Source organism: Vombatus ursinus, unplaced genomic scaffold (genome assembly GCF_900497805.2).
Source record: "Vombatus ursinus unplaced genomic scaffold, bare-nosed wombat genome assembly UNPS02014784.1, whole genome shotgun sequence".
Lineage (NCBI taxonomy): Eukaryota > Metazoa > Chordata > Mammalia > Diprotodontia > Vombatidae > Vombatus > Vombatus ursinus.
The window spans coordinates 10,903,350-10,929,212 of NW_020954562.1; the positions used below are offsets into that span (position 1 = coordinate 10,903,350).

A 25,863-nucleotide genomic window follows, 5' to 3' on the forward strand; every position below is an offset into this window, starting at 1 on the left:
ACCAAGAAGGGAGAACCAGGGCTCTGGGAAATTCTCTCCATATCCAAATGTATTTCAATACTTAAAGGCCTCATACCACCAAGAAAAATGCAAGTCAAAAGCATGCCCTTTGTGGCAGATTTTAGACAGGGCACTAAAGTATGCTCACAACTTGTAAAACAAGTACATACAGAACCAGTTCTGTTTTCCATCTTACCATGTATGATATGACCAGTGTTTTTCCTTGATTGAATTTCTTCCCTCCAACCTATGACATGGGGAGGCTTGAATAGCCACAGCTTCCCTGAAGCAGCTTCCTTTTCTGTCTCTCCCACCCCAGCCAGTATGGGGAAGGCTCATGATAAAGCTGTCCCTGAGATCTGATTAGCCCTGGCTTCCCTGATAGAGTTTCCTGGTCACCTTTGTGCGTTAAAAAGTCCCAGCCACATAGAACCTGGGCCTCTCAGACTTGGTAGGTGCACAAGTCAATGAGCATCGCCATTCCCTGATGACCTACCAATCGCACACATTTCTAGATGGAGATGAGGGGACTGTGTCCAGAGAACCTTTGTGCTCCTATCCTTGAAGTAGCATATCCTTGTTATGTAAAGGGTGACATTCACCTCCTTTAGTGTGATCCTTCGTAAATGCCTAATTTCATCCCAATGTTGAACCTGAATCAAGAAAAGTGCTGGCCATCAGAGTCATCCCTCAACACTATGGCACCTTGTTCTTGAAGGAGACTGCCCTAAGAGGTTGGATCCTTCCTTGGGTCTTAACAGATAACCCTCTGTTGTTTGTCCTGATGTCAACCAAAGCATAGTTTGGAGTGAGTTCTTATGGTCATCTAAAACAATAAAGCATTACAGGGTGAATGCTAAGATTCTGGTAGATGTAAACTGCTTTGGTTTTTTTTTTTAATAAGACGTCACAGAATTCAAAGCTACATCACCTCTGCTGGGCATTCTCACTGCCCTTGCTGAAATATTTGGAATTTTGTTGAAAGTGTCCACATTTAGAAACAGAAACAGCATATCAAATGTTAACATTTCTGCTGAATGGAAAGTAGATTGTAACATTATAGATTTAGAGATGGAAGGGACCTTAAAGGTTATCTAGTAGTGTCTCCTCATTTTGCAGGTGAGGAAACTGAAGGAAAAGAGGTAAAGGGAGCTACTTGCGGTCACCCAGGTAGTAAATGACAGAGCCAGCATTTGAAAGCTAGTCAGCTGACTACTAATCCATCACCTGTTGTTCTGACTCAGCAGCCAATCAGAGGACTTGAGCAGTGAGCCACATGAGGCTAGAAATCTACCCCTCTCCCCCACCTGCTTCCACGGGGATGCTGGCAATGGTGACTGAGCATGCTCTGTGGGGCAATGCTAGCCTGTTAGAGTATAAAATGCAAAAAGCATTAGAACTGTAATAAAAAGGCATATACAGACTCAAATCCCAGATCTTCTATTTGTTACATGTATGACTTTGGAAATTTACTTCTTTGTAAGCCTCAGATTCCTCTTCTGTGAAATTCTGGGATTAGACAAGATGAGCTCTGAGGTTTCTTTCTGTAAGTATCTGCTGATGGGGAGTGAGGAAGGAAGTGGACTGGGCTGTTCTTAGAATCCAAGAATTAAGTACCATAACCTAGATTGCAGAAATGAACCAGTGTCTTCCCTATTAGATTGTAAACTCTACCAGACAGGACAGGAACGGGCTTAAAAATTTTTTTAAATGTGTGTGTGTGTGTGTGTGTGTGTGTGTGTGTGTGTGTGTGTGTATCTCTGGCGATTAGCACAGTGTCTGGCACATAGTAGATGCTTAACAAATGTTTATTTGCTGACTGACTGCAAAAGCAATCTGAATCTGACTAACTTTCTAAGCGTGGAGTTTTCAAAAAATGCTTGAGTCTCTTATAAATCAGCAGCAGCGTTTAGAATTGTGTTTGGGCAGGAGCTGGAATCCCTTTTTTTCCTTCAAGGATGTCTAAAAATTGCTTACTCTTCCCCCTGTCCCCTTCTCATTCTGTCTTTAGCTAATCTTTTTTTTTTAGATAGATTTTTATAATATCTTTTATTTTTACATTGCCTAGATTTCTACCTATACTCCTCTCCTTATATTCTTCCAGAAACATCTGTTATTACAAAAACATTTTTTAAAAAGGGAGAATTTCTAGAAATCAGCAAAATTGATCAATATAGGATGTCTCTAAAGTCTTAGTACAGTTTTAAGCTCTTAACTATACTAAAACTTTGGAGTCACCCTATATAGTAAAAAAACAAAAAACAAAAAAAAAACAAACCCAAAACTAATATTATATTTGATGCTCTACCCATGGATTTCCCCCTTCCTCCAACGCTGCAAAGGAGTTGGAGGACATTTCTTCCGATCTCTTTTCTTTGGGACCATACTTGTTTTGCTTTGTTTTATAATTTTGCAGCCTTCATTTTCCATTGTTTTGTGATGGTGGTTCTTTCCATTTACGTTGTTCTAGTCCCTGTTGATACTGTTTTCTTGGCTATACTTACTTTATTTTGTACCAGTTCATGTAGATCTTTCCACGTTACTCTGTATTTATTATCTTCATTATTCCTTTGTACATACCCACAGTAACACAATTTGTTGAGCCTTTCTCCAGTCAATAAGCAGCTACTTTGTGTCCAATTCTTTGCTTTAAGTGACTAACTTAAAGTGAAAATATTAAAGCTGAGGATGACCTGCACCAAAATTACTGGGATAAGGGGAAAGTTTTTGTATATATATATATATATATATATACACACACATATATATGTATATACATATGTGACAATAATATAAAAACAATATGCAATATTATATTATATTAGAATATATAATTAGATTACATCACAATATAATATTAATAACAATGACAGTAAATAACTTTTACATAGTACTTAATGTATGAGGCACAGGTGTTCAACTTTTTTTTTTGAGGCAATTAGAGTTAAGTGACTTGCCCAGAGTCACACAGCTAGTGAGTATTATGTGTCTGAGGCCAAATTTGAACTCAGGTCCTCCTGACTCCAGGACCAGTGCTGTATCCATTCTGTCTCCTAGCTACCCCTGTTGTTCAACTTTTTGTGACCCCTTGGGCCAACTGTCCATGCAGGTTTCTTGGCAAAGATACTAGAGCGATTTGCTGTTCCTTCTCCCAGTTTTATGCAGGCAGGGATTAAATAACTTGCTCAGGGTCCCACAGCTATTAAGCGTATGACTTTAGATTTGAACTCGGGTCTTTCAGACTCTGGACTCAGTGCTCTATCCACTGCCCCCCCCCCAGGCACAAGGCTAAGTACTAAGAAGCAAATGGGGCTCATCATGTTCATGGTTGCTTTTTGTTACTCTCTCCAGGGGTTTTATAAATATCTATTAGCTTTATTCATTTATCATCAACTGGGCTTTTGTCATGAGAAGTAACAGACTGTTTGCTGTTTCTTAGATTCCACCACCCTGTGGGTCTTCTTCCAATGTGAACGGTGGACCTGAACTGTACCGATGCCTGAGCCCTGAAGGTAGGTTGCCATTCTGTAAAAGCTTTTTAAACAGGACACTACCAACAATTAAAGGAAGTACTTTTGGAGATGGTGAAAACTTGTGCTAAATTAGGATCTACTTATGTCCTGATAATGCTTAGTCAAGTGTGGACTAGTGCCTTGTCTATTTCAATTCATTAAATATTTGTGTGTGGGGGGTGTGTGTGTGTGTGTGTGTGTCTGCTGTGTACAAAGGCACCAGACAAATAAAAAGATAGCTACACAGATTTCCTAAAGATAGCAATATCATCTATTGTGTGTGGATATCAGCCTGCTTTAGAAACTCTTTTTTCAAGGGCCTTCAAAGATGTTAGTCTTTAACAGGAATTCTTTATCTGGGATCCTTAAATATTTTTTAAAAAAAATTTGATAATTATTTCGATATAATTAGTTTTCTTTGTAATTCTATTTTATTTTATACATCCAAAAACACTCATCTGAGCAGGGCTCAATTAATAGTCTTCACTAGACTGCCCAAAGGGTCCATGACACAAAAAAATGGTTGAGATCCCCTGGCCTATAACCAGGCTCCAGGCTCTCTGCTTGTCTACAGCAGCTTAGATTTTAAGGATTGGGTTTGCTTTTTTCTATCTTTTTCTTGTGCCATCATCCATCCTTGTATCACAAAAGGTTCTAGCTTTGGGAAAGTAGAGATAGTGGCTGGGCCTGTGATTTCACTAGGATGGGAAATTTATTCTTGTACCAGTTGGTGCCTTCTCTTCAACTTAGGGTCTCAGAGAATTGTCTGGGACTCAGAGAGGTTGAGTCTTTGGCAGGGTTAGGCTGCATGTATGTGTCAGAGGTACCTTGTCCTAGTTCTTAAGCCAGCTGTCTGCCACAATGCCTAGAACTTTGGACCTTTAAACAAAGAGGCTGCTCCTCAGTTACTGTCAGTGAGGCACTTCTGAGCAACACATCTTACTCCTCCACCAGAATCATCTCTACCCAACAACTCTGGGAGCAAATTCATAGATGGACTGCTCCTTCATCTTCAGTTCTGTGCTTTCCTTTCTCTGAGTGCTGAAATCACTGACATTTTTTAGCACAATGTGGAGGAGGAAAGAGTTGTGATTTGTTATTTTAAAAAGGACCCTGTCACTGATAACTAGCCATTTTGTCAAAGCCCTGGTCAAAGGAGATCATTGATCTTCTCCCTTTTTTTTTTTTTAACCCGTGTAAATTTTAAACTGTAATGGAAAGTTAGTAGATGCATACTTTGATGCATCTGTCCTTACTCTACAGCAGTGATTCTTAAGCTTTTTTGTCTTATGGGCCCCTCTGGCAGTATTGTGAAAGCTGTTGATGTCAGATTAATGTTTTTAAATGCAGAAAATAAAATGCACAAAGTTACCAAAAATCCCACAATGAAATACACTCATGAAAATATTAAAAAAACCCAAAATATCAGGTTCATGAAAATTCTGCTCTGTACTTTATTTGTTCTTTGAAAGCCTACAGGGAAAGTAACCTGTTTTCCAATATTCAAACAGCTTTTTCAGGGTTGAATAAGCCTGAATAAAAACCAGTTAGGGTAAGTTTAATTAGAATTCCTTTTGATGCCAGGCTAATGGCTTAGTTCATTGGGGGTTTGAGAGATTAAGCAGAAATTTGTTAAATTTTCCATTATACTAGTGGAGCACCAACAGTAAATACTCCATGTGCTAATGAGGTCAAGTTGAGCCAGAGATCTAACAGATTATCAGGCCTGCAGCACTTTTTTGTTTCTTTCTTTGGGTCTAGAAAATCTTTACATTGCAGTTTCAATGTGGAGAGCAAGGTGAGCTGCTGACACTTACCTTTGACATTTATGCTGTCCTTTCTGCAGGTGTGAATGGAAACAGGTGCTTTGAGTCATCAACTCTTCTTGACAAATACAGAATTGGGAAGGTCATTGGTGATGGCAATTTTGCTGTGGTGAAGGAATGCACAGAGAGGTGAGTCTCTAAATAAGCTTCCTTGTGATCATTGCAAGTTGAGGGATTTGTCAACTCAACCCTTCCAATGTTTGTTCCTTTGTTTTGTTTCTTTACTTTTAGTTTTCTTACTTTTCAATTTCTGTAAGCTAAATGTGCCCATTGTGACCAAGGCCAAAGGTCACGTCAGTTTTTCAAAAACATTGGAACTTAGTTGGGTCCTGGAATGAGAGTTGTAAAGCAGATGGACTAGTGACTCTGTCTCAAGTGAGGGAATTAGAACAGCAAGTGGTTAATTGTGGGAATTGAGTGAACCCCACTTTCTCCATCTTGTGACTCAATTCTGGAACTAGCTCAGTTCAATTTTGGGTCTTGTCCAATTTCTGTCTTGTGAGAAAACTATTCAGTTGTGGGAGTTGTGAGAAAACTATTTCATTGTTTGAACCCAGCCCTGTGTGGTTGGGAAGCTGGACCACTTCTACCTACTGCTTAGAGACCCTTAATTAAGCACGTAGGTTATGCTGACTAGAAACCCAGTCAAATCCCAAGATTGATGCAAGGAGTTTTCTCACAATTATACATCTGAAACAACCCATATGTCTTATTTGAAAACTGTCCCATACTAGTCAGTCAGTTATTGTTCCTTCAATTGAAACAGACACCTGGGGGTAGTAGGACACTTCTTTTTTTTCTGATTTTAGGGAATTATACCTCTTTGCTCTTCCCCTCCCAACTTGGAAAGTCCCTAATCTTTCCTCCAATTAGAAGTCAGATTATCTAATTTTGTATCGTGGTTAATTGTTTTCTTTTAATTAGTTGGTCTTATTTGATTCATTGTTTTTAATACATAAAAATCTGTCTCCTCCTGTATTTGGGGTCCAGTGCCAAGCTGAGGATGTCTAGTCCTGATTTATTATGCAGTTGGCATGCATTGATAATAAATCAAAAGCACGAACCTTTGTTTCCTCATTTATTTCATCTTTTACCTATCATACATGGCCTTGTATTAGGGTCTCAGAGATCAGGAGTCATAGTTTTAAATGGTGATATGACTAGCATTTTTGTGGACTCTAGGACCCCTGGGCCTACAAAAAATGTGTTTAGCTGGCCATAGAACTGCACCATACCCAACATGATGACTGTAGACAGGCACAGTAATTACAGGAATTTTCATTTCCTGTTGGGGCTTTGGGAGGAGTCTGAACCAATACCAGTGGTGGATTTTATTGTAGTAAATTAAAACCAACTGGTGGGTTGTTGGGGGGAGGGGGGCATTGCTGAAATAGATTCAGTGGATTGATGGTGATTTTCCCAAACCAGTCTTAATCCTAGGTAACCCAGAAATTTAGCAGCAATGAAACCCAAGTAGGGACAGGTCACTTAAAAACTTGACAAGATTGCAAAAAGTGCCTGGAGTCAGATGCTTCCTGGGAGCCCATTTTTCTCCCACCCAGATGCTTTTTGAGAAATGACAAAGTAACTGCAGGTTTCCAAGCCCTGCTAGAATCTCTCAGCTCTTGAGTTCAAGAGGGATCAAGGCATCATAGACGTAGAACTGGAAGGGCCGTTGGAGATCACCTTGACAGCCTCTCCAGGGTTGGGGAACCTGCAGCCTCAGGGCCACATGTGGACCTCTAGGTCCTCAAGTGGTGCCCTTTGATTGAATCCAAACTTCACAGAACAAATCCCCTTCATAAAAGGATTTATTCTGTAAAACTTGGACTCAGGGGACAACTAGTTGGTGAAGTAGATAGAGTACTGGCCATGGAGTCAGGAAGACCCGAGTTCAAATCCAGCCTCGGACGCTTGACACTAGCTGTGTGAGCTTAGGCAAGTCACTTAACCTCAGTTGCCTCAAAACAAAAACGAAAACAAAAACCTTGGGCTCAGTCAAAAGGCCATATCCAAGGACCTAGAAGGTCACAGGTTTCCCACCCCTGCCTCTGTCCTTTTACAGATAAGAAAATCAAGGCCCGGAGAAGGTATTACTTGCCTGAAGTCAGCTATCTAGTAAGGGGAAGAAGTAGGATTGGAGCTCAAGATCTCCATATACAAATCCAGGGCTCTTTTCACTGTGTTACTTTGTCTTCTTTTGAAAGGATCTTGTCATTTCTTTAAGCTGACTGAAGAGAGAGGGGGAAAAAAATCCCAAACATTAAAGTTTGAAAATAAGTCCTCATCAAGCACCCTCCTCTCACTTGTTTTCCCCATAATCTCCGTGTGGTGGAGTCTGTTGACTTTAGAGAGGATCTTAGAGGTCTTGTGAGGAAACCCACTTCAATAGGCCATGTTTAACTCTTAGTTTTTGTTACTATGTTGTATAAAAACACACTGTTGAAATGTACAGAGAGAAAGGAAAACATATCCTTTTAAAATGAAGACTAAAGATCTTTTAAATTTGATTTGGGGTTAGTCTGTAGCTATCTGTATACACAGCCTGACAGCTGCTAACCGCATTTGTTTTAGACTTCCTTTAATTCTTGTACACGATTCAACAAACATTGGAGATCGCTGCTGCCTAAGGGCATCTTCTTACTCAGCTGCAGGGGTCATATTTCACTGTTCAGCACCTAAAAATCGTTTTGTTTTGTTTTGGTTTTTTTGCAAAGGGCACAGTAGGGGCAGATGCCAGCAGTTTGTGTGGAAGTGTTTTCATATGTTTTAGTTAAGTTGTTCCAGGCTTAATTAGCCAGATTCTTCTATTAATTTTTAAAGGGCCACATTGTGGCAGTAGCCTCTCTATTGCCAGTCCCTGGTTCAGGCAGCTCAGTGTGACTGACAGTGACTGTACTTGGCTGATGTCTTATGTGGGAGGGTTGTGCCCTGTGCCAGCTGTAACAGATCACACACATCTCAATGAATTTCATAAAAAACCTTGACGCTTTGTGGCCACTTTTATCCCTTGCACACCAAATGCAATTATCAGTGACAAATTAAGCACCTAGGATATAATTTCTATGTATTCATCAACAGTCAGAGGCAGTGTTTGGTTTACGTTTCTCATGAGATGTTTTAAATAAGAGTTCTCCCTCTGAGTTAGACCATGTCGATTTGTGACTATGACAACCTGGCAATAGCAGCTACAGTTTTAGAGCTAATGAATTCAAAGTACGCTGCAGTGCTCTTTAATGAATGGTTCTCCTGCAGTTAGACATTCTTTGTGTGTTGCAAATTCAGTACGTCAGTAGCTCTGTGTTCCTCCGTCTACGTGGGTGCTCTTTTCGCTGGTACAGGTTAGTCAGTCAATAAACATTTATTAAGCTCTTACTATGTGCCAGGTACATATAAGTGCTGGAGATATGAAGAGAAGCAAGACATTTCCTAATCTCAAGGAACTTGAGTTCCTTCTCACCTTAATCAGACGACTTTCATGAACCCTGTGACCTCCCTCAACCATCATCAATTGTCCAGCCTTCTGGTGATGAGTCTCTATGCACTTATTAGAAAGACCCTTAGCTCCTCCACCCCCATACACCCACGATCTAAACTTTTAGCTTGGCTAAGACCTGCAAGAACTTACACTATACTCACACAACTTTCAAGAACCCACTGTATTACCTTCATGCCAAAATGAGATAGGAATTCCTGCAGAGATTGTTGTAACTAATTTTTTAAAATAAATTTTCATTGAGATCTTTTCTTTTTGTACTACCTAAATTTCTCCCAATATTCATCCCTCCTTCTGTAGTACCTTCCCATAAACCAAAGAATATTTTTTTAAAAGACAGAAGTAGAGAGGGATCAGCAAAACTCTTTAATACATTGAAAATCTAAAAATATATGCAGTGTTCCACCCCAGTGAACCTTCCACCTCTGTAAAGGAATGAGGGGAGAGATGTCTTCTATAATTATTTTTAAATTTTTTTTTGTTACATTTGAGTTCCAAGCTGTTTCCCTGCCTCCCTCCCAACCTTGCACTGGAAAAGGTCAACATTTGACACAGATATATATGTGAAACCATACAGTACATGGTTCCATACACTTTCTGGAGGTGGATAGCATCTTCCTTCATAGGTCCTTTGTAGTTATTTTGAATATTCATACAATTCAGAATAGTTTAGTCATTCAAATTTACTCTTTGAACATTATTGCTGTTACTGTATGTAATGTTCTCTTGCTTTTGCTCATTTCAGACTTCTTTATTTCATGCAAGTGTTTCCATGTTTTACTAAAATCAACCTGCTTATCATTTTTTACAGCATAGTAGCATTCCATCACAATCATATAGTACAACTTATTCAGCCATTCCCCAGTTGATGGGCATCCTCTCAATTTCCAGTTCTTTGACACCACAAAGAGAGCTACTGTAAATATCTTAGAACATATAGGTTTTTTTTCCCCCCTGATCATCTTGGGAAACAGACCTCATAGTAGTATTGCTGGGTCAAAGGGTATACATAGTTTTATAATTCTTTGGGAATGATTCCAGATTGCTCTCCAAAATGCTTGGATCAGTTTACAACTCCACCAACAGTGTATTAGTGGCCCAATGTTTTCACATCCCCTCCAACATTTGTCATTTTCCCCTTCTATCATTTTAGTCAGTCTGATAGGTGTAAGATAATATCTCAAAGTTGTTTTAATTTGCATTTCTCTCATCAATAATTGTTTGGAGCATTTTTCATGTCACTATAGCTTTGATTTCTTCTTCTGAAAACTGCCTGTTCATATCCTTTGACCATTTATTAATTGTGGAAGACTTATATTCTTATAAATTTGATAATATTCTCTATATATTTGAGATTTAAGGCCTTTATCTGAGAAACTGTCTTTAAAATTTCTCCTCTAATTTTCTGCTTTCCTCTTAATCTTGGATACATCAGTTTTATTTGTACAAAAACCTTTTAATTTAATGTAAACACAATAATCCATTTTACATATCACAATGCTCTCTATCTCTTGTTTATTAATAAATTCTTTTCATATCCATAAATCTGATAGGTTAATATGTTCCATGTTCTAATATACTTATGATATTTCCCGTTATGTCTAGGTCATATTTTCATTTTGACTTTATCTTGATAAATAGTATAAGATATTGGTCTATACCTAGTTTCTGCCAGATTGCTTTCTAGTTTTCCCAACAATTTTTACCAGTGAATTCTTATCCCGAAAGCTTAAATCTTTACATTTATCAAACACAAGGTTACCATAATAATTTACCACAGTGTTTTGTGTATCTACTCTATTCTACTATAACTACTTTCTAAACAACTTTAATGACTCCTTATTAATTGAATCACTATTCCACTCATTATAGTGGCTTATCCAAACTTTTTCATTTGTCCTTGAACCTCCCATGACTCTTCTTTCCCTCACCCTTTCAGCAGAGAACCTTGTCTCATATTTCACTGAAAAAAATCAAGGCTATTTGCTGAGAGTTCCCCCTTATCCTCTCCTCCTCATCTCATAATATTCAGATGCCTTCTGCCTCTATCTTCTCCTTTACCAGTCTCACATGAACAGTTGGCCTTTCTCTTTGACAAGGCTAATCCTTCTACATACATAAGTGATCCCATTCCATCCATTCCATCCCATCTTGTCCAGCAGATTGAACACTCTACAATCCCTCCTTTTTCACAAATCTTCAATCTTTCTCTATTTTTCAAGAACCTTCTTTTCCTTGATACTTTTTTCTTTATAGGTCCTCAGGGTCCTACATGCTCTTGGTTTTCCTCCTACCTGTCTGAATCCTCCTCAGCTTGCTTTGCTGGATCTTCATCCAGGTCATGCCAACTAACCATAGGTGTTCCTAAGGCTCTGTCCTGGACCCTTATATCATTTGCCATAGATTCAATTAACATCTTCAAGTTAATGATTCCCAGATCTACTTATCTAGCGCTTAAACTGAGACTCAAATTTCCAACTCAGACTCGATGTCCCAGAGGAGTCTGGAACTCAGCATGTCCAAAACTGAACTTATTATGCCTTTTTATGCCTAAATGCTCCCTTGCCTATTACTGTTGAGGGCACTGCCATCCTCCCAGTCCCTCAGGCCCTCAGCCTAGATGTCATCCTTGACTCCCAACTCTCATCTTCCCCGAATCCACCCTGTTGACAAGTCCTGTCAATCCATTGTAGCATCTCTCTTCCTTTCCTCTGACACTGCTTCCACCCTGGTGCTGGCCCTCATTACTCAGACCGGGACCATTACAATGACCTGCTGGTTGGTCACCCTGCCTTGAGGCTTTCCCCACCACAGTCCATCCTCCATTCAGCTGTCAAAATGTTCTCCCTAAAGAGCAGATCTGATCATACCCCCCCCCCTTCCCTCACCCCTATTCAATAAACTTCAGTGGTTCTCTGTCACCTCCAGGATCAAATATAAAATCTGCTGGGATTCAAAGCCCCCTCCAACTTTTCCATTCTTCTTACACTTTACTACTCACCCACCCCTAATGCACATACTCTGTTCTCCAGTGATACTGGCCACCTTGCGGTTCTTCACATAAGGCACTCCATCTCCCAACCTGGGATTGTCGCCCTTGTCTGGAATTCTCGCCCTCCTCATCTCCAGGCTTCCCTAATTTCCTTAAAGTCTCATCTAAAATCCCATGTTCTGCAAGAAACCTTTCCTAATTCTTCTCAATGCTAGTATATTTCCTTTAAGAGTATCTCCAATTTATCCTGTCTGTATCTTGTTTGTACAGTTATTTATATGTTGTCTTCCCCATTAGGCTTATTAGAACAACCACTGTTTATTGCCTTTCTTTGTAACCTTTGTTGTTAGCACTGTGACTGGCAATACATAGGGGTTTAATAAATACTTCTTGACTGAATGCTAAGAGCCATCATGATCCTGGTAGCGAGTCTGATGTGCTGATGTCAAAAAATGATAATATATGTTTTCTATTTGTTTAACTTAGCTTATTGTGAAGAATATATATCAAAGTTGACTGGCCCATGTATTCTTTGGTTTGGGAAACACTTTGCATGATGCATATTGTAACTCTTTCAATCCTACTCATCCCTCTTCATTCACATCCATGTATTTTTATAAATCATCCATGGAACTTTCCAACTGTACTACAGACTTTTCTCTCGTTCTTTTAATATTTCATGGGTTCAAGTGTTTGTTTCCCAAGGTGATCAGGGAAAAAGGAAAAGATTTAATATGTTCTAAAATATTCATAGCAGTTCTCTTTGTGGTGGCAAAGACCTGGAAATTGAGGGGATGCCCATCAATTGAGGAATGACTGAACAGGCTGTGGTACATGGTTATGATGGAACACTGTTGTGTTATAAGAAATGATGAGCAGGTTGATTTAAGAAAAACATGGAAAGACTTGTATGAAATAATGAAGACTGAAATGAGCAAAACCAGGAAAACGTTATATACAGTAACAGTAACATTGTTATAAGAATAACTGTGAATGACTAAGTTATTCTGTGTATTATAAATATATAAATTATGAAGGAACTGTGAAAGAAGATGCTATCCACCTCCAGAGAATGAACTGATAAATAGGAAGTATTTATATTATGGTTTTACATGTATGTGTGCATATACACACATGTGGCTGTATATATATATATGTATCTGTGTGTATATATATGTATGTGTATATGTTTATGTGTACACATAATGTATATGTATGTACATATATATGTTAAATGGTAGCCTTCTCTAGTGGAGGGTGGGGAGACAGGGAGGCAATTCAGAACTTAAAATGTTACAAAAAAAATTAAATTTTTAAGAAGTGTAGTACCTGGGCTTGTCTATCTATTATGCCCATTCTCATTCTATGTCATTTTCCAGAAGGAACACATTTTTTTAAACTGCTATGCTCCTTCTCACAAGAATATCTACTGTGGAGAGAGGATGCCAAATATTGTCTCTATATAATGTGATTAAGTAAATGCTGAGGTGTGGGATTTTATGGTTTGTCTGTTAAATAATAGTTGTCTTCTCATCTTCCTATAGGTCTACTGGAAAGGAGTTTGCCCTAAAAATAATAGATAAAACCAAGTGCTGTGGAAAGGTAGTGTATACAGCATTGCCAACAAAAGTAACTAAAGTAACCTTATTAAGACTATGAGAGTTTTTAAGTGTGCTGTTTTCTCTCGTGTGTGTGTGTGTGTGTGTGTGTTAATGAGTTATAGTTTTCCATTAAATGGACAAATATATTGGGAACCTGATATGATGTTTAAAAAAATTTAGAACCATAGTATTGGTAGAATGTTGAAAATCTGACCAGCTCAGGGCCATGAGTCTTTCAGGTTTGTGCTTCCTGTGTTTCAAACTTTACAAAAAAAATTCAGAAGTACTTGTCCATCCATGACACCTCATTTCTTAGGTGGTTCCCTATGCTGTTAAGCTCTTAGCTTTCCAAAAAAAAAAATAAGCAGTTTTTAAAAGATAGAAGATCTTTTTCAACTCTATTCTTTTGTTCTAGGGATGAGAAGAAATATTATTTCTAGGGATGAGAAGAAAATGTTATTTTCATTTAAAAATTAATGAATTTATTTTGCTTTGTCACAATACATACTTTCTAGAAGACACCCAAACTACTCTCTAATGCAGATTCCCTGAAACCAGTTTAGCAAAAACACCTAGTAGAGTGATTTCTACAGCTATCATTTTGTTGTTGTTATTGTTATTTCATTCAGTCAGCAAACATTCATTAAAAGCACTGATTGTAGAGAAAAAGAAAAAACAAGGACAGGTCCTAACTTCAGTGAGCTTACATTTTAATAGAAAAAATAACTTGTATGTAAATACTGTAGGTGCATACAAGATACATACAGAGTACAGTTGGGAAGCCGCTAGCACTGGGGATGGGGGAGAGGGAGTAAAAGCCTCTTGTTGAGGTGGCATTTGAGCTGAGTTCTGAAGGAAGTCAGGAGGAAGACAAGGGGGGAAGGAAATAAGTCTGCATATAGTACTACCATGTGTCAGACACTGTGCTAAGCACTTTTCAAATATCTCACATGTCTCACAACAACCCTTCGAAGTGGGTTGCTTATTATCCCCATTTTATAGATAAATGAGGAGACTGAGGCAAACAGAGTGATTTGTTCAAGATCACACAACTAGTGAGTACTTTAGTCTGGTTTTGAACTCGGGTCTTCCTGACTCAAGGCCCAAAGCTCTATCTACTGAGCCAAAGTCAGTGTAAAGATATGGATGTAAGAGATGGAGAATCATGTATGAGGAATGCTAAGTAAACCAAAAAACAAACAGACAAAAAAAAGGCAAGGGAGAAATGAAGACTTATATATAGGAATATAATAGGAATAGACTAAGTTTTGAGGAACTATAAATGCCAAACAGGAGATAATTTTTTTGTTTTTTTATTTTTATTTTTCTACTAGTTGTAATTGGAAGCCACTAGAAGTTATTGAGTGTGGTGGGGGGAGGGATGACATGGTCAGATCTGTTCTTTAGCAGTCAAGTGGAAAGTGGATTGGAGGGAGGGAGAGATGTAAGGCAGGGAGATCAGTCAGAAGGCTCTTGCAGTAAATAGGGTGAGAGGCTATTAGGGCCTCAACTAGGGTGAATGGAGAGAAGCGAATGTATAGGCGTTGTACTATGGAGGCAGAAAGAATAAGATACGGCAATAGATTGGATATGTTGTGGGAGTGAGAGTGAGGAGTGGAGGAAGGCACTAAGATGAAAAATCCAAGTGACCAGGAGGATGATTGTGTGATTTGACAGTAATGGGGGAGAGGGGATAGAAGCAAGAAGCAAGGGACATTTAATACTTAGGGGATGCGTGCCAACTGATATGACAGATGCTGGGAGGTTGGCCTTGGGTTTTCTCAAATGAAGAATCAAAGAGTAGGGCTTATGTTGTTATTCCCCATCCATGCCTCCCCCCCACACCCCCTTGAGTTTCTACATGTAAAATATTGAGATTCCTTGGGAAAGGCAGAATAATTTTCTAAAGCTCCTAATATTTGTTAGGTTGTTTCAGTTGCATCCAACTCTTTGTGACCTTATTTGAAATTTTCTTGGTGAAGATACTGGAGTGGTTTACCATTTCCTTCTCCAGCTCATTTTCAGTTGAGGAAACTGAGGCAAACAGGGTAATGTGACTTGCCCAGAATCATGCATCTAGTAAATGTCTGAGGCCAGATTTGAACTCAGGAAGATGCATCTTTCTGACTTCAGGTCAGCACTCTTATCTATTGTGCCACCTAGCTGCCCAAACCATTTTAAAATTTATTTATTTATTTTTAGTTTTCAACATTCACTTCCATAAGATTTTGAATTCCAAATTTTCTCTCCTCCCTTCCCCCCACCTCAAGACAGCATGCAATTTGATATAGGCTCTACATATACATTCATGTTGAACATATTTTCACATTAGTCATGTTGTAAAGAAGAATTAGAACCAATGAGAGAAACCACCAGAAAGAGGAAACAAGCAAAAGTAAAAAGAGCAAATAATATGCTTTGATCTGCATTCAGACTCCATGGTTCTTTTTCTGGATGTGGACAGATTTCCATTATGAGTTTTTTGGAGTTTTCTTAGATCGCAATTGCTAAGAAGAGATGAGTCTATCAAAGTTAGTCATTGCACATTGTGGCTGTTACTGTGTACAATGTTCTAGCCCAAACTCTTAATAAGGCCTTACTTAATAATATAGCTTTGTCCAAACCTGTGTATATTTGTATATATTCTGTACCATGCAGTATCAGTTTGCCTGCATTCCCAGATTGAGGAAGGGTAGTACCGGCAGTTACAAAATTCTAAGAATCAATAGCGTATACTTATACATATAATAAGAGTTTTGAACTTGACAGGAAAGACAAGGAAGGAAAGCACTGTAAACAGTTTTGTTTGACAGGGAAAGAGGGATGGAGTGAGTTAGGGAGTTATGACAATTTTTCCATGCAGGAATGAGGGCCATGATATTAGATGACATGACTGTGGTGGATCCAGTCAGCACAGTGGTGTGACTTCTTCCAGTTGCTCCAGAGTATGAATGAAAAGACATCTGTTGGGGTTTCACATTAGCTGAGGTGGGGGATTGGAAAAGGAAAGGGACAAGAAGTCAACGGTAGTGGTTAGTATATAGCTGTTTGGTGTCAGCACTGTGAAGAGAAGAACATGAAGGCAAAGGAGGAGAATCCATTCATCTTTGTAGAAGGTAAATTTTGCAAAGTTGAATTAAAATTTTTCCTTTCATTTTTTAAAAAAGTAAAGCATTTGCTGAATTAAGGTCATTAAATGTATAACTGAGTAAAATTTCAGCAACCATAGGCATGTTTTTGCAGCTGTAAGGCTTTTACTTGTGAACCTTGAGATCAGTGCCCTTGAGTAGATGATTAAAATGTGGAGGTCATTTTTGAGAACTTGACTCATTTTCTCTGATGCCTCAACATAGTCTTAAAAAAAACCCCAACAACATGATCTTAAATTGTGTTTCCTCTGATTTTTCTCCCTTTTGCTTAATTTGCTTGACTTTCCAACGTTATTGGTTGTGGGAATTGTAGATGCATATGGCACTACTTTTATTCATCACGTTGCTCCCCTGTGAACTGAGATGTCGGAAGTGACAGTGGCCTCTTTTCATTGTGTTTAGAATTCTTACGTTAGGAGCCTTGCTAGCAAGCATTCTTTGTGTCATTTCTTTTTAATATACTCCAAAGAGGCAGCCCAGATTCAGTGAGCAGCAAGGGTTAACCAGTCAGCTATTGAGAGCAAGAATAGATTCATTGTTCCTTAGCAGCATGAAGCAGTACATTACGGGAAGGCGGAGACCACTCCCTTCTCACTCAGGTTTTACACACACACACACACACACACACACGCGCACACGCGCGCGCGCGCGCGCGCTTCATTGTCAAAGATGATCTTGTGTTCAATTCACGCACATCAGTTTTCATTGTCATCCCCCTCTGCTTTCATGTGATAAAATAAAGCTTTGGAATGGGTTCACATGTCAGTTGTTTGGATACATTATTATGCACCAACCATTCAGCGTGCATATCGATGGATATCTGAGTAATGTAAACTTAGAATGGTAGAAGACGAAAATGATATCTAAATGGCATTTAGAAATTTACAAATGATTATGCACTTTTACCAAACACTAGTTTCCTTTGTGGAAAATTTGATTTAGAGAGGATATCATGTGTTAGAAACATAGCTTATACACTGTTGTATGTGAGATTGGAAGATAACATTGATAAGGGTGTTTGGATATTGTAGATTTTAGAGTTCTGTTTTCTGATAATGTTGCTTTTTAAAAATTGAAATACCCATCAGTTGTAACAGACTGACTCTTTAGAAGCATTCTTAGGAAGAATATTGGACAATGAGAGGGGAAAATGACTCTCATATTCCCCAGAACATTGACCATGCAGAAGTTCCAAGTCATTGAAAAAGCAGTATGTGGTAAATTGCATGAGTATAGATGCAGTGTTCCTGGAATAGCACCTTATCTTTGAAATATCACATTTCTGGTGACCCTAGGAGAAGCCCTACCATATATTTCAGAGCATTTTCCCTTGTACTTTTATTGGGAAAAAAAAAAAGTAGTACCTTCAGGGAGAAGCAATCCCCTACTGTGTTGTGTCATGGAACATCAGAGTTGGGAGAAGATCTCATGGGTCATGGAGTCCAATCTGTACATAAGAACCACCCTCTACAACTTTTCAAGAAGTTAGTCATCCAGTCTTTGCCTAATGATCTCCAATGAGGGGGAAAACTCTCTCCTGAGGCCGCCTATTCCACTTTTGGATAGCTTATCCTCATTTTCATGAGAGCGTCTTCCATTTGCCTCCTCTATGTCACTCTAAATGGGGATTTATATCCTGAATTTGAACAATGTAGAAATTTGCCTGAAGGTCATTATAATTTTGGAGGCTACAGGGCTGGTTTAACTTTAAATGACAATGCTCCATAACTGGTTTTCATGGTTTAGACTGGTAATAAATACCATCATCATCTTAGTTATTTGTTTCATAAGGATCAAGATGAATTTATTTATCTTAATCCTATCATACTATCGAGACTGCATCCAGCTTTTCATTTCTCAAGATAGGTAACAAGCGTTTCAAAAGAGGTGGGCTAAAGAGAATGCATATTCTCAAACTAGGTGCTTCAATATGAAGAAATGGCAGTTTGTGCCAAACCTTCCTTCCCTTCATCTCTTGTGAAAAAGAGAAGCTGGCTGCACAACTGCTTCCTTATGGCAATGTGCAAGAGATTTTGCAGCTGCTTCTAAGAGTTGTATTACCTAGAATTGTTAGACCTGTCTGATTTAGAAACGGTAAAAATCCTTATCTTTCCAGAAGCCCTCTAAGCTACAGGGGCTACAGGAGTCACTAACACTTCAACTGTGTGACAATTGGCTGAGGTTACTGAAAGTTGGAGGGGGAGGGGGAGACTAAGGAATCTCCCATGACGGTCATTAAAAACATGAAAGACTCTTTTCTGACTTGGAGAGATTGGCATGGTTTTACCTGAAGGCTACTGGGTAAGATGACTTCCTCAACCCAACAATAACATAATTTTTACTTAAAAGTTTTTTAAGCAGTCAAATATGTTTAAGTTTGCAGCTGTCATTTTCTTTTTGAGAAATTCAATGGAATTTCATCCATGTAATTCATCACAAACCATGTTCTCAGTGATGTGCTAATAAATATTTAACAACCAGCCCTCTGGGAAAAATAATGTACACAAGACACACTTTTAAGTTTAATCTGCATTATTAACATTTTCTTCATCATTTAAGTCTAGACAATCAAGAAAACAAATCAAGCCATGATTTTGTAGCATTTTGGGATTTCAGAGGTGTGAATGCTCACATTGCAAATTTAACAATCTTTGACTGATTCTAGCATATCCCTGTGTGTTTTCGTTATATCAATAGCAACATTTAGTTGGGTGCCTGTTTTCTTTTAGGACTTTTTTTTCTTTCAAAACAGAACAAAATAAAACAAAGCAAGACAATTTCTCTTAGTGGTAGCCAATGCTGTTTGGGGGTCTGGACCTGTGATTTCATCACTACGAGGAATCTCCCAGTATAGAAATTCTGCAACAATGCAGATCTCAACAATGTCCATGTAGATGAGAGACTTAACAAAGTTTATGCAGCTATTAAGTGACAGAGAAAGAAATTTAACTTGGTTGCTCCACAAATACTCAGTTCTAGCTACTATGCTGTATTCCATTTTAGAGCCTTTATTTATTTATTCACTCATTAATTTATTTATTGAATCAGTGGTCCAGGACAATTAATATGATTAACAGAACACAAACCTGTGTGGGTGTATATAATACAACATAGAATACAGTATGAATATATAGTGTCATACTATATAATGCATATATATGTATATGTATGTGCATATATAAATTTATTCATATTTATATATGTGCATGTGTTTATATATTTATTTACATAAATACATTATGTATATATCTATATGTACACAGATATATAAATGTATATATGTATTTGTGTAAAGAAATTATCTTCCTGTTATAATATTATTTTTCTATAATGCTGATCTCACATGGGTCACATCAACCCTCATAGATAATCCACTGGTGGGTGGTTTTGTTTTGTTTTGTTTTGTTTTTGAGTCAAAATAGAGTTAAAATTAAGATAATAGTCTTTATGGTACTATATGTTTCCAGATTTCTATGCTCCAAGATAATAAAGAACATCTATCTGGGGAATGAATTCATGAGTAATAGTTAAAAAATGTATCTTTCTCTTCAATTGTAGCATGAAATTCAAATTGTGATTAGTAACAGCTTAAAATCTAGTAACATCCTCAAGGCCATTAACTGCATTCAAAATACCACATGGATTAAGATTAAAGTATTCTACATTCTGATGTGCCTGGTCTTTTTTTTCCCTTTGTGGCTTAATAAAATTATCTTGTTATTAGCAGTTCTGGAAAAACAAAGGTTAAAACATAGTAAGACTTGTCAGTACTATGTATGATAAAATCACCTCTATGAAAGCATCATGTTATTATATCCCTTTCTCTCCAAGTGGACAACTATCTGACTTAGATATGATATAGATGACTAAAGTGGTGTTAATTACAGCTATAACAGCAGCTAAAGAAAGTTAGATTATCTTCAAAATAATTTTTGTATTCATAATTGGCAGAATCTAGGCTACTAAGTTACAGTATGGGGCTTTGAGCTAGTATCTAATAAATATTTGCCTTTAAAATCTAACCCCTGACTACAAGACAATAAGAATTCTGCCCTTTACATACCAAGATATCCATACTGATTCATCAGTGGACGAGTCAAGTTGTTTCATTCCTATTGTCTTGGCCTCTCCCTCTGGTAACCCACCTACGTTTTTTGAGACAACTGATTACTTCCTACAATTTGGACCATGTCACTCCCTTTCTCTAGAACCTTCATTAACTTCACATTTCCTCTGAAACAAAATGTCAACACGTTAGGTTATCATTGAGAGCCCTTCCTCTACATTGTGGTCAAACAGGCCTGCTTGCAATTTCCTAAATTTAGCACTTCATCTTCCACTCTCATGCCTTTGAATAGGCTGTCCCCTGTGCATGGAATACATTCCCTCTTTGCTGCCATTTCTTATAATCCTTAGCTTCCTTCAATCATTCCTTTAGTTCTTCTCTCAAATTAAAATGCATATCCTTCCCTTTGGGTGGATTGTATCCTCCCCCCAGTAGATTATAATCTCTTTGAGGGCATGCACTATATCCTTGAATGGTCCTTGTCCTTGTATCCCCAGCTCACCCCTTTCTCATAACTGTGCCTTGCATGTGGTGTATGATATTAAAAAATTCCTTTTGGAATGGATTGGTTTAAATGGAGGCACACACCAAAGGAGTCATTCTCCTTTAAGATAAATTGTCCATTTGGTAACAAACCACAAACTTGAGGTCCTTAGCATCGTTCTTCAACCAACTAAGCTAAAGGGCAATGTCCACCAGAGAAGGTTGTCTATAATGGCTGTTGGTTGGAGTTTGGATTCACAAAGGACAAAATTAGGTACCATTTATAAAGCACTTTGCAAACTCTAAAGCATTATATAAGTACCAGCTATTACTAAATAGAGGAGAGACTGCTATTTTCTAAATCAGTTTCTCTCCCATTTCTTAGGAACACCTGATTGAGAATGAAGTGTCAATACTGCGCAGAGTTAAACATCCAAATATAATCATGCTGATTGAGGAAATGGATACTGCTACTGAGCTTTTTCTGGTGATGGAATTAGTTAAGGTAAGAAGCCTTGGGGATTTTCTTTGATCATTTTCAGTGCTGACTTCAGTGTTAAATAAAGTTTTGTGTTTTTTTTAAGCCCAGCCAGAAAAGTACTCCACTGGCATGTAACTATTGTTTTCTTCAGTTATAGGTTTAACCGTTTCGTTTACCAGCTCGAAAATCATCTATGGTTCCCTATTTCCTATAGGAGTAAAAAAAAAGACAGACTTCGACAACCTGAAGCCGTCTGACCTACCTAGACTTATTTCACATTATTCTTATGTTCAAACCAGACTATTAAATACTTTCCCAACTTGAATCTGTCTTTCACCTCTTCTTTTATCCCTGGGCATTTGTTGAGACTTACCCCCTCCCCCCCATGCCTAGTAAACATTCATGTCATCCTTCAAGGCTCTCCTTAGGTACTCACTTTTCTGTAAAACCTTCTCTGATCCTGCCATCTTGGAAGTGTATTCTCTCTCTCTCTCTCTCTCCAAAATTTCCTCAAATATTTTGGGTCTCTAAGCTATCACATTCTTCCTTGTATTACACTTATCTTAGTTCCTGTCCTCAAGGAGCTCACATTCTATACTTTTTAAAATTTTATATCCCCAATACCAAGCTCAGAGTTACATGGTAGTTAACCTAATAAATATTTGTTGAATTGAACTGCCCACATTAATTCTCATTTTCCATGTAAGTTTTAATGGAATAGTTGTGCTCTGATATAAAAGCCTGATAGCTGTGCATTATACATAGAAGTAATTGCTTGTTGACATTTTGTGGTATTTGCTTTAGGGTGGCGATCTCTTTGATGCGATTACTTCCTCAACCAAGTACACAGAGCGAGATGGGAGTGCAATGGTGTACAACCTAGCAAGTGCCCTGAAGTATCTTCATGGTCTCAACATCGTGCATAGAGACATCAAGCCTGAGAACCTGTTGGTAAGTCAGGAGGATGGTGGGAGTCATCCTACAACCCCTTGAACTTAACATTTGTTCCTCTGAAATGAATAGGATCATATGTTAAAGGAGAAAACTGCTTGTCTCTGCTACTCATGGCTTAGAGTGCTGGGAGAGCATGCATTCTGAGTGTCAGCAGCCTTGAAACAAATCAATTTCCCTAAAATATTGATAGGCAGCTCAATTGATATTATTTAATATTTGCCAGGAACTGGAACCCTTGCTCATTCACATTTTGATCATAAGATCAAAGATTTAGAGCTAGATTAAAGCTGAAAGAGATCTTCAAACTCATCTAATCCAACCTCTTATTTTATACAAGAGGGCACTAAGGATGAGAGAAGTTGTTTGATTTGCTCAGAGTCTCATAGGTAGGAGTGTCAGGGCTAGAATTTAAACTGAGAATCTGTACTGTGCTAATCCCAGTGTGGTTGTTCGTCCTTCCTTTTCAAAGAGGACCAGTGACATCATGGGGGTGATGTCTTGGCTTGCATGTGAATTGGATTTAAGTGAGGCAGAGTTGCACAAAGTTGTCAGCTTCACTCAGAATGACTGCTGATGACCCAGGATGCAGCGGATGACCTTGGCATCTTCAATGCCTGACCAAGCTCTTCCCAGCATGGTATTGGGGTTTTGATCGTCTGTTCCAACCACCTCATTTTACAGATGAGGAAACTGAAGCCTTGAAAAGTAGAGTGATTTGTTCAAGGTCTTACAACTAATTAACACCAGAACTAGAAATAAAACCCAGGTCTGAATACTAGCTCAATGCTCTATAACACAACTTTTCATGAAAATGAGTATGAAGGAATTTAAGGACAACAATTCTCAGTGGCCTTTTGGTAGATTAAAGTCTCATTATTTTTTTACCTCCTCTACTCCAGCAGTATAGTTTGATGGCTTCTTATTGTCTTCGTTTTAAATGATGTGAGTTTTTCTTTTCTTCCTGTCCTTTCCCCTGAAGGAATTATATTTCATTGCTATGTCTTCCCATTAGGGAAATAAATATCTCCTGCCCTGTAATGTGATATGTATCGTAGACTCTGTTTTATGAACCCTAAGATGGAACTGAGGACAGAATTGCAATCCCTATCTCCTAGGCAGAGGTGGGGATACTGTCTTAACAATTCAAAACAGGTGTCCTTGTATCATTTATCAGGACCTGCTGTTTCTGGTGCAGATTTCTGTTTTGGTTACCACAAGCTAGTTATCCTGCAAGGGAAACAGAGAAATTATACAAAAATGATTATGTGTATTTTAATTAACCAGCTCTCCTTGTATGAAATCATAAGACTAGTCCAAAAACAAAAACCAAACACTCCTTCATTTCTTCAGCCTGTGTCCAGTTGAATGCAATTCAAGAAAACATTTAATGAGCAGTTACTATATGCAAGGAAGGCATTGTGCTAAGCATTAAGAATACAAAGACAAAAATAATATCATGTATGTTCTCAAGCAACTAATATTTTGCTGGGGGACACAATACACACACAGATAAGTAAATATGAATATATATAAAGTAAATGCAAAAAGCTTTCAAGTATATGCAAAATGATTTTTAGAAAGGGGCATCAGTTATTTCACAAACACTACAGATTGAAAAACAAGAGAGATGTTTTCAGGCCTCCAAAAGGGAGTAATTGATCTAACATCGGTGTGGTTTAATTGTAGCAATGGTTCAAGCATGGTTGGAGTGTGGCAATGAGGAAATGGGGAATTTTCCATTTACCAGTGAATTCCTTTGTCCTTGTGCTCTGATGCATGCACATCAGTTTCTCTCTTATAGGTTCCTTATCATGACAGTGTCTCTGTTTTGTCCCTCTAGCGCTTTCTTTCTCACATACAGGTATGGATTTTTAACTGTGTAAAAAGCATTAAAATCACAGGGTTGAAATTTTTGCACGTGAAGTATTATTTGCTTAAACAGTTCCATGTGTGAGATACATGCCAGCAAATTAATGCTACCCGAAAGGATATAGGAATGAACATGTAATGAAAGGTATCATCTGTGATGGGCTAATAATAGTAGCTTGATATTTATATGGCACATAGAGGTTTACAGAGTGTTTTACATACATTATCTCATGTAATAATCACTAGTGTCAAGATGCCCTAGCATTAGGTTGATATGACAATTGAGGATTTCCAAAAGAGACTTAGGTGTCAAAAATGTCCTCTTAGCAAAGAAAGCTTAAATAGATCATTCTGCAGATGCAAGATTACTCACTGTCATTGGCACCAGACTCAGGTGGGAAAGTGTCTTGCAATATTGAGAATAAATGCAAATAGTGACTATAAGTTTCTTCCTGTTTCTAAAAAGTAATTCCTTTCTTTGCTATCAGATCACTCAGCCATCTGATTTGCATCCTTTTCCCCAGTAGCCTGGCTGTAATTTATCCACTCTGCCTGGAAAGATAGATGGGTAGTCATGCCAAGGAGCATGGGGCTTGCCATTAATGCTGTGAGTTACAGTACAGCAGTGCCCTGTTGGAGTTTACTGGGGCAGACCAGTGATAAATTCAGCTTTTCCGAGAGATCTCGGGATTGAGGAGGGAAGAGGGCTCCACACATTCACAGGACCATCTAAATCATGCTGCAACACTTTACTAGGAGAACAAAGCAGTGTTTCTTTTGCATATAGAAGCTGATAGTTAAACATCCTTTTCTGAATCACATTGACACATTGAGCAGAAAGAACTATCCTGTTATCTGCAATTCCTAACATAGCAGGGGAAGCGCAGGCTTTTAACCCTGAGGCTCAGAGTGTAATTAGCAATTTGGGCACCTGGGGCAATTCAGTTTGGGTAGGGACTTCAGTCTGTACTGGGAGGCCACTATTGGTTACCTGGAGTGTGACCACTATAGAGTAGGAAGCCTGAAATCCTCTAGCCTCTTATTTAATTGCTGACTAAGTGCTAGGGTGTAAGAAATTCAAATGTTGTTAGTGCCTGTCAAAGCTTGATGCTCCGGAATAAAGACCCTGCCACTCATCCTACTTATAGTTCTTCCTAGGTTTTCTTATATGTTCAAAGTCAGTATTCCACAGGATAGCAGGGGTGAGACTGAGAAATTTGTCTACTTCTCTTCAGTGGCAAGCTGAGATAATTACAATGACATTAATTAAGGAACCAATGGTAAATAGTAATTTGTGAGGTTTGCTTTTTTTTTTTTTTTTGATGGGGGAGTCATCATACTTTTTACCCAGTTCAGGAATTGATAGTTTTTAGACTTCATCCAACCCCATTCATATTCCAAATTAGGAAACTGAGGCTCAGAAAAGTTAAATGA

The 25,863-nt window shown here is 38.2% G+C and overlaps 1 protein-coding gene across 2 annotated transcripts in view; it reads left to right on the forward strand.

Annotated features, from left to right (window-relative positions):
• DCLK2 (doublecortin like kinase 2) overlaps positions 1-25,863 on the forward strand; it is a 211,049-nt gene that overhangs the window by 158,213 nt on the left and 26,973 nt on the right. For both annotated transcript variants that reach the window (XR_003569517.1, XM_027866862.1), the window contains exons 6-10: positions 3,440-3,512; positions 5,359-5,467; positions 13,371-13,428; positions 21,511-21,630; positions 22,411-22,557. Coding sequence is in view for 1 of the 2 variants with exons in the window: in XM_027866862.1 (XP_027722663.1) it covers positions 3,440-3,512; positions 5,359-5,467; positions 13,371-13,428; positions 21,511-21,630; positions 22,411-22,557 (507 nt within the window). In the remaining variant the exon portion in view is untranslated. The remainder of the gene's footprint in view (positions 1-3,439; positions 3,513-5,358; positions 5,468-13,370; positions 13,429-21,510; positions 21,631-22,410; positions 22,558-25,863) is intronic.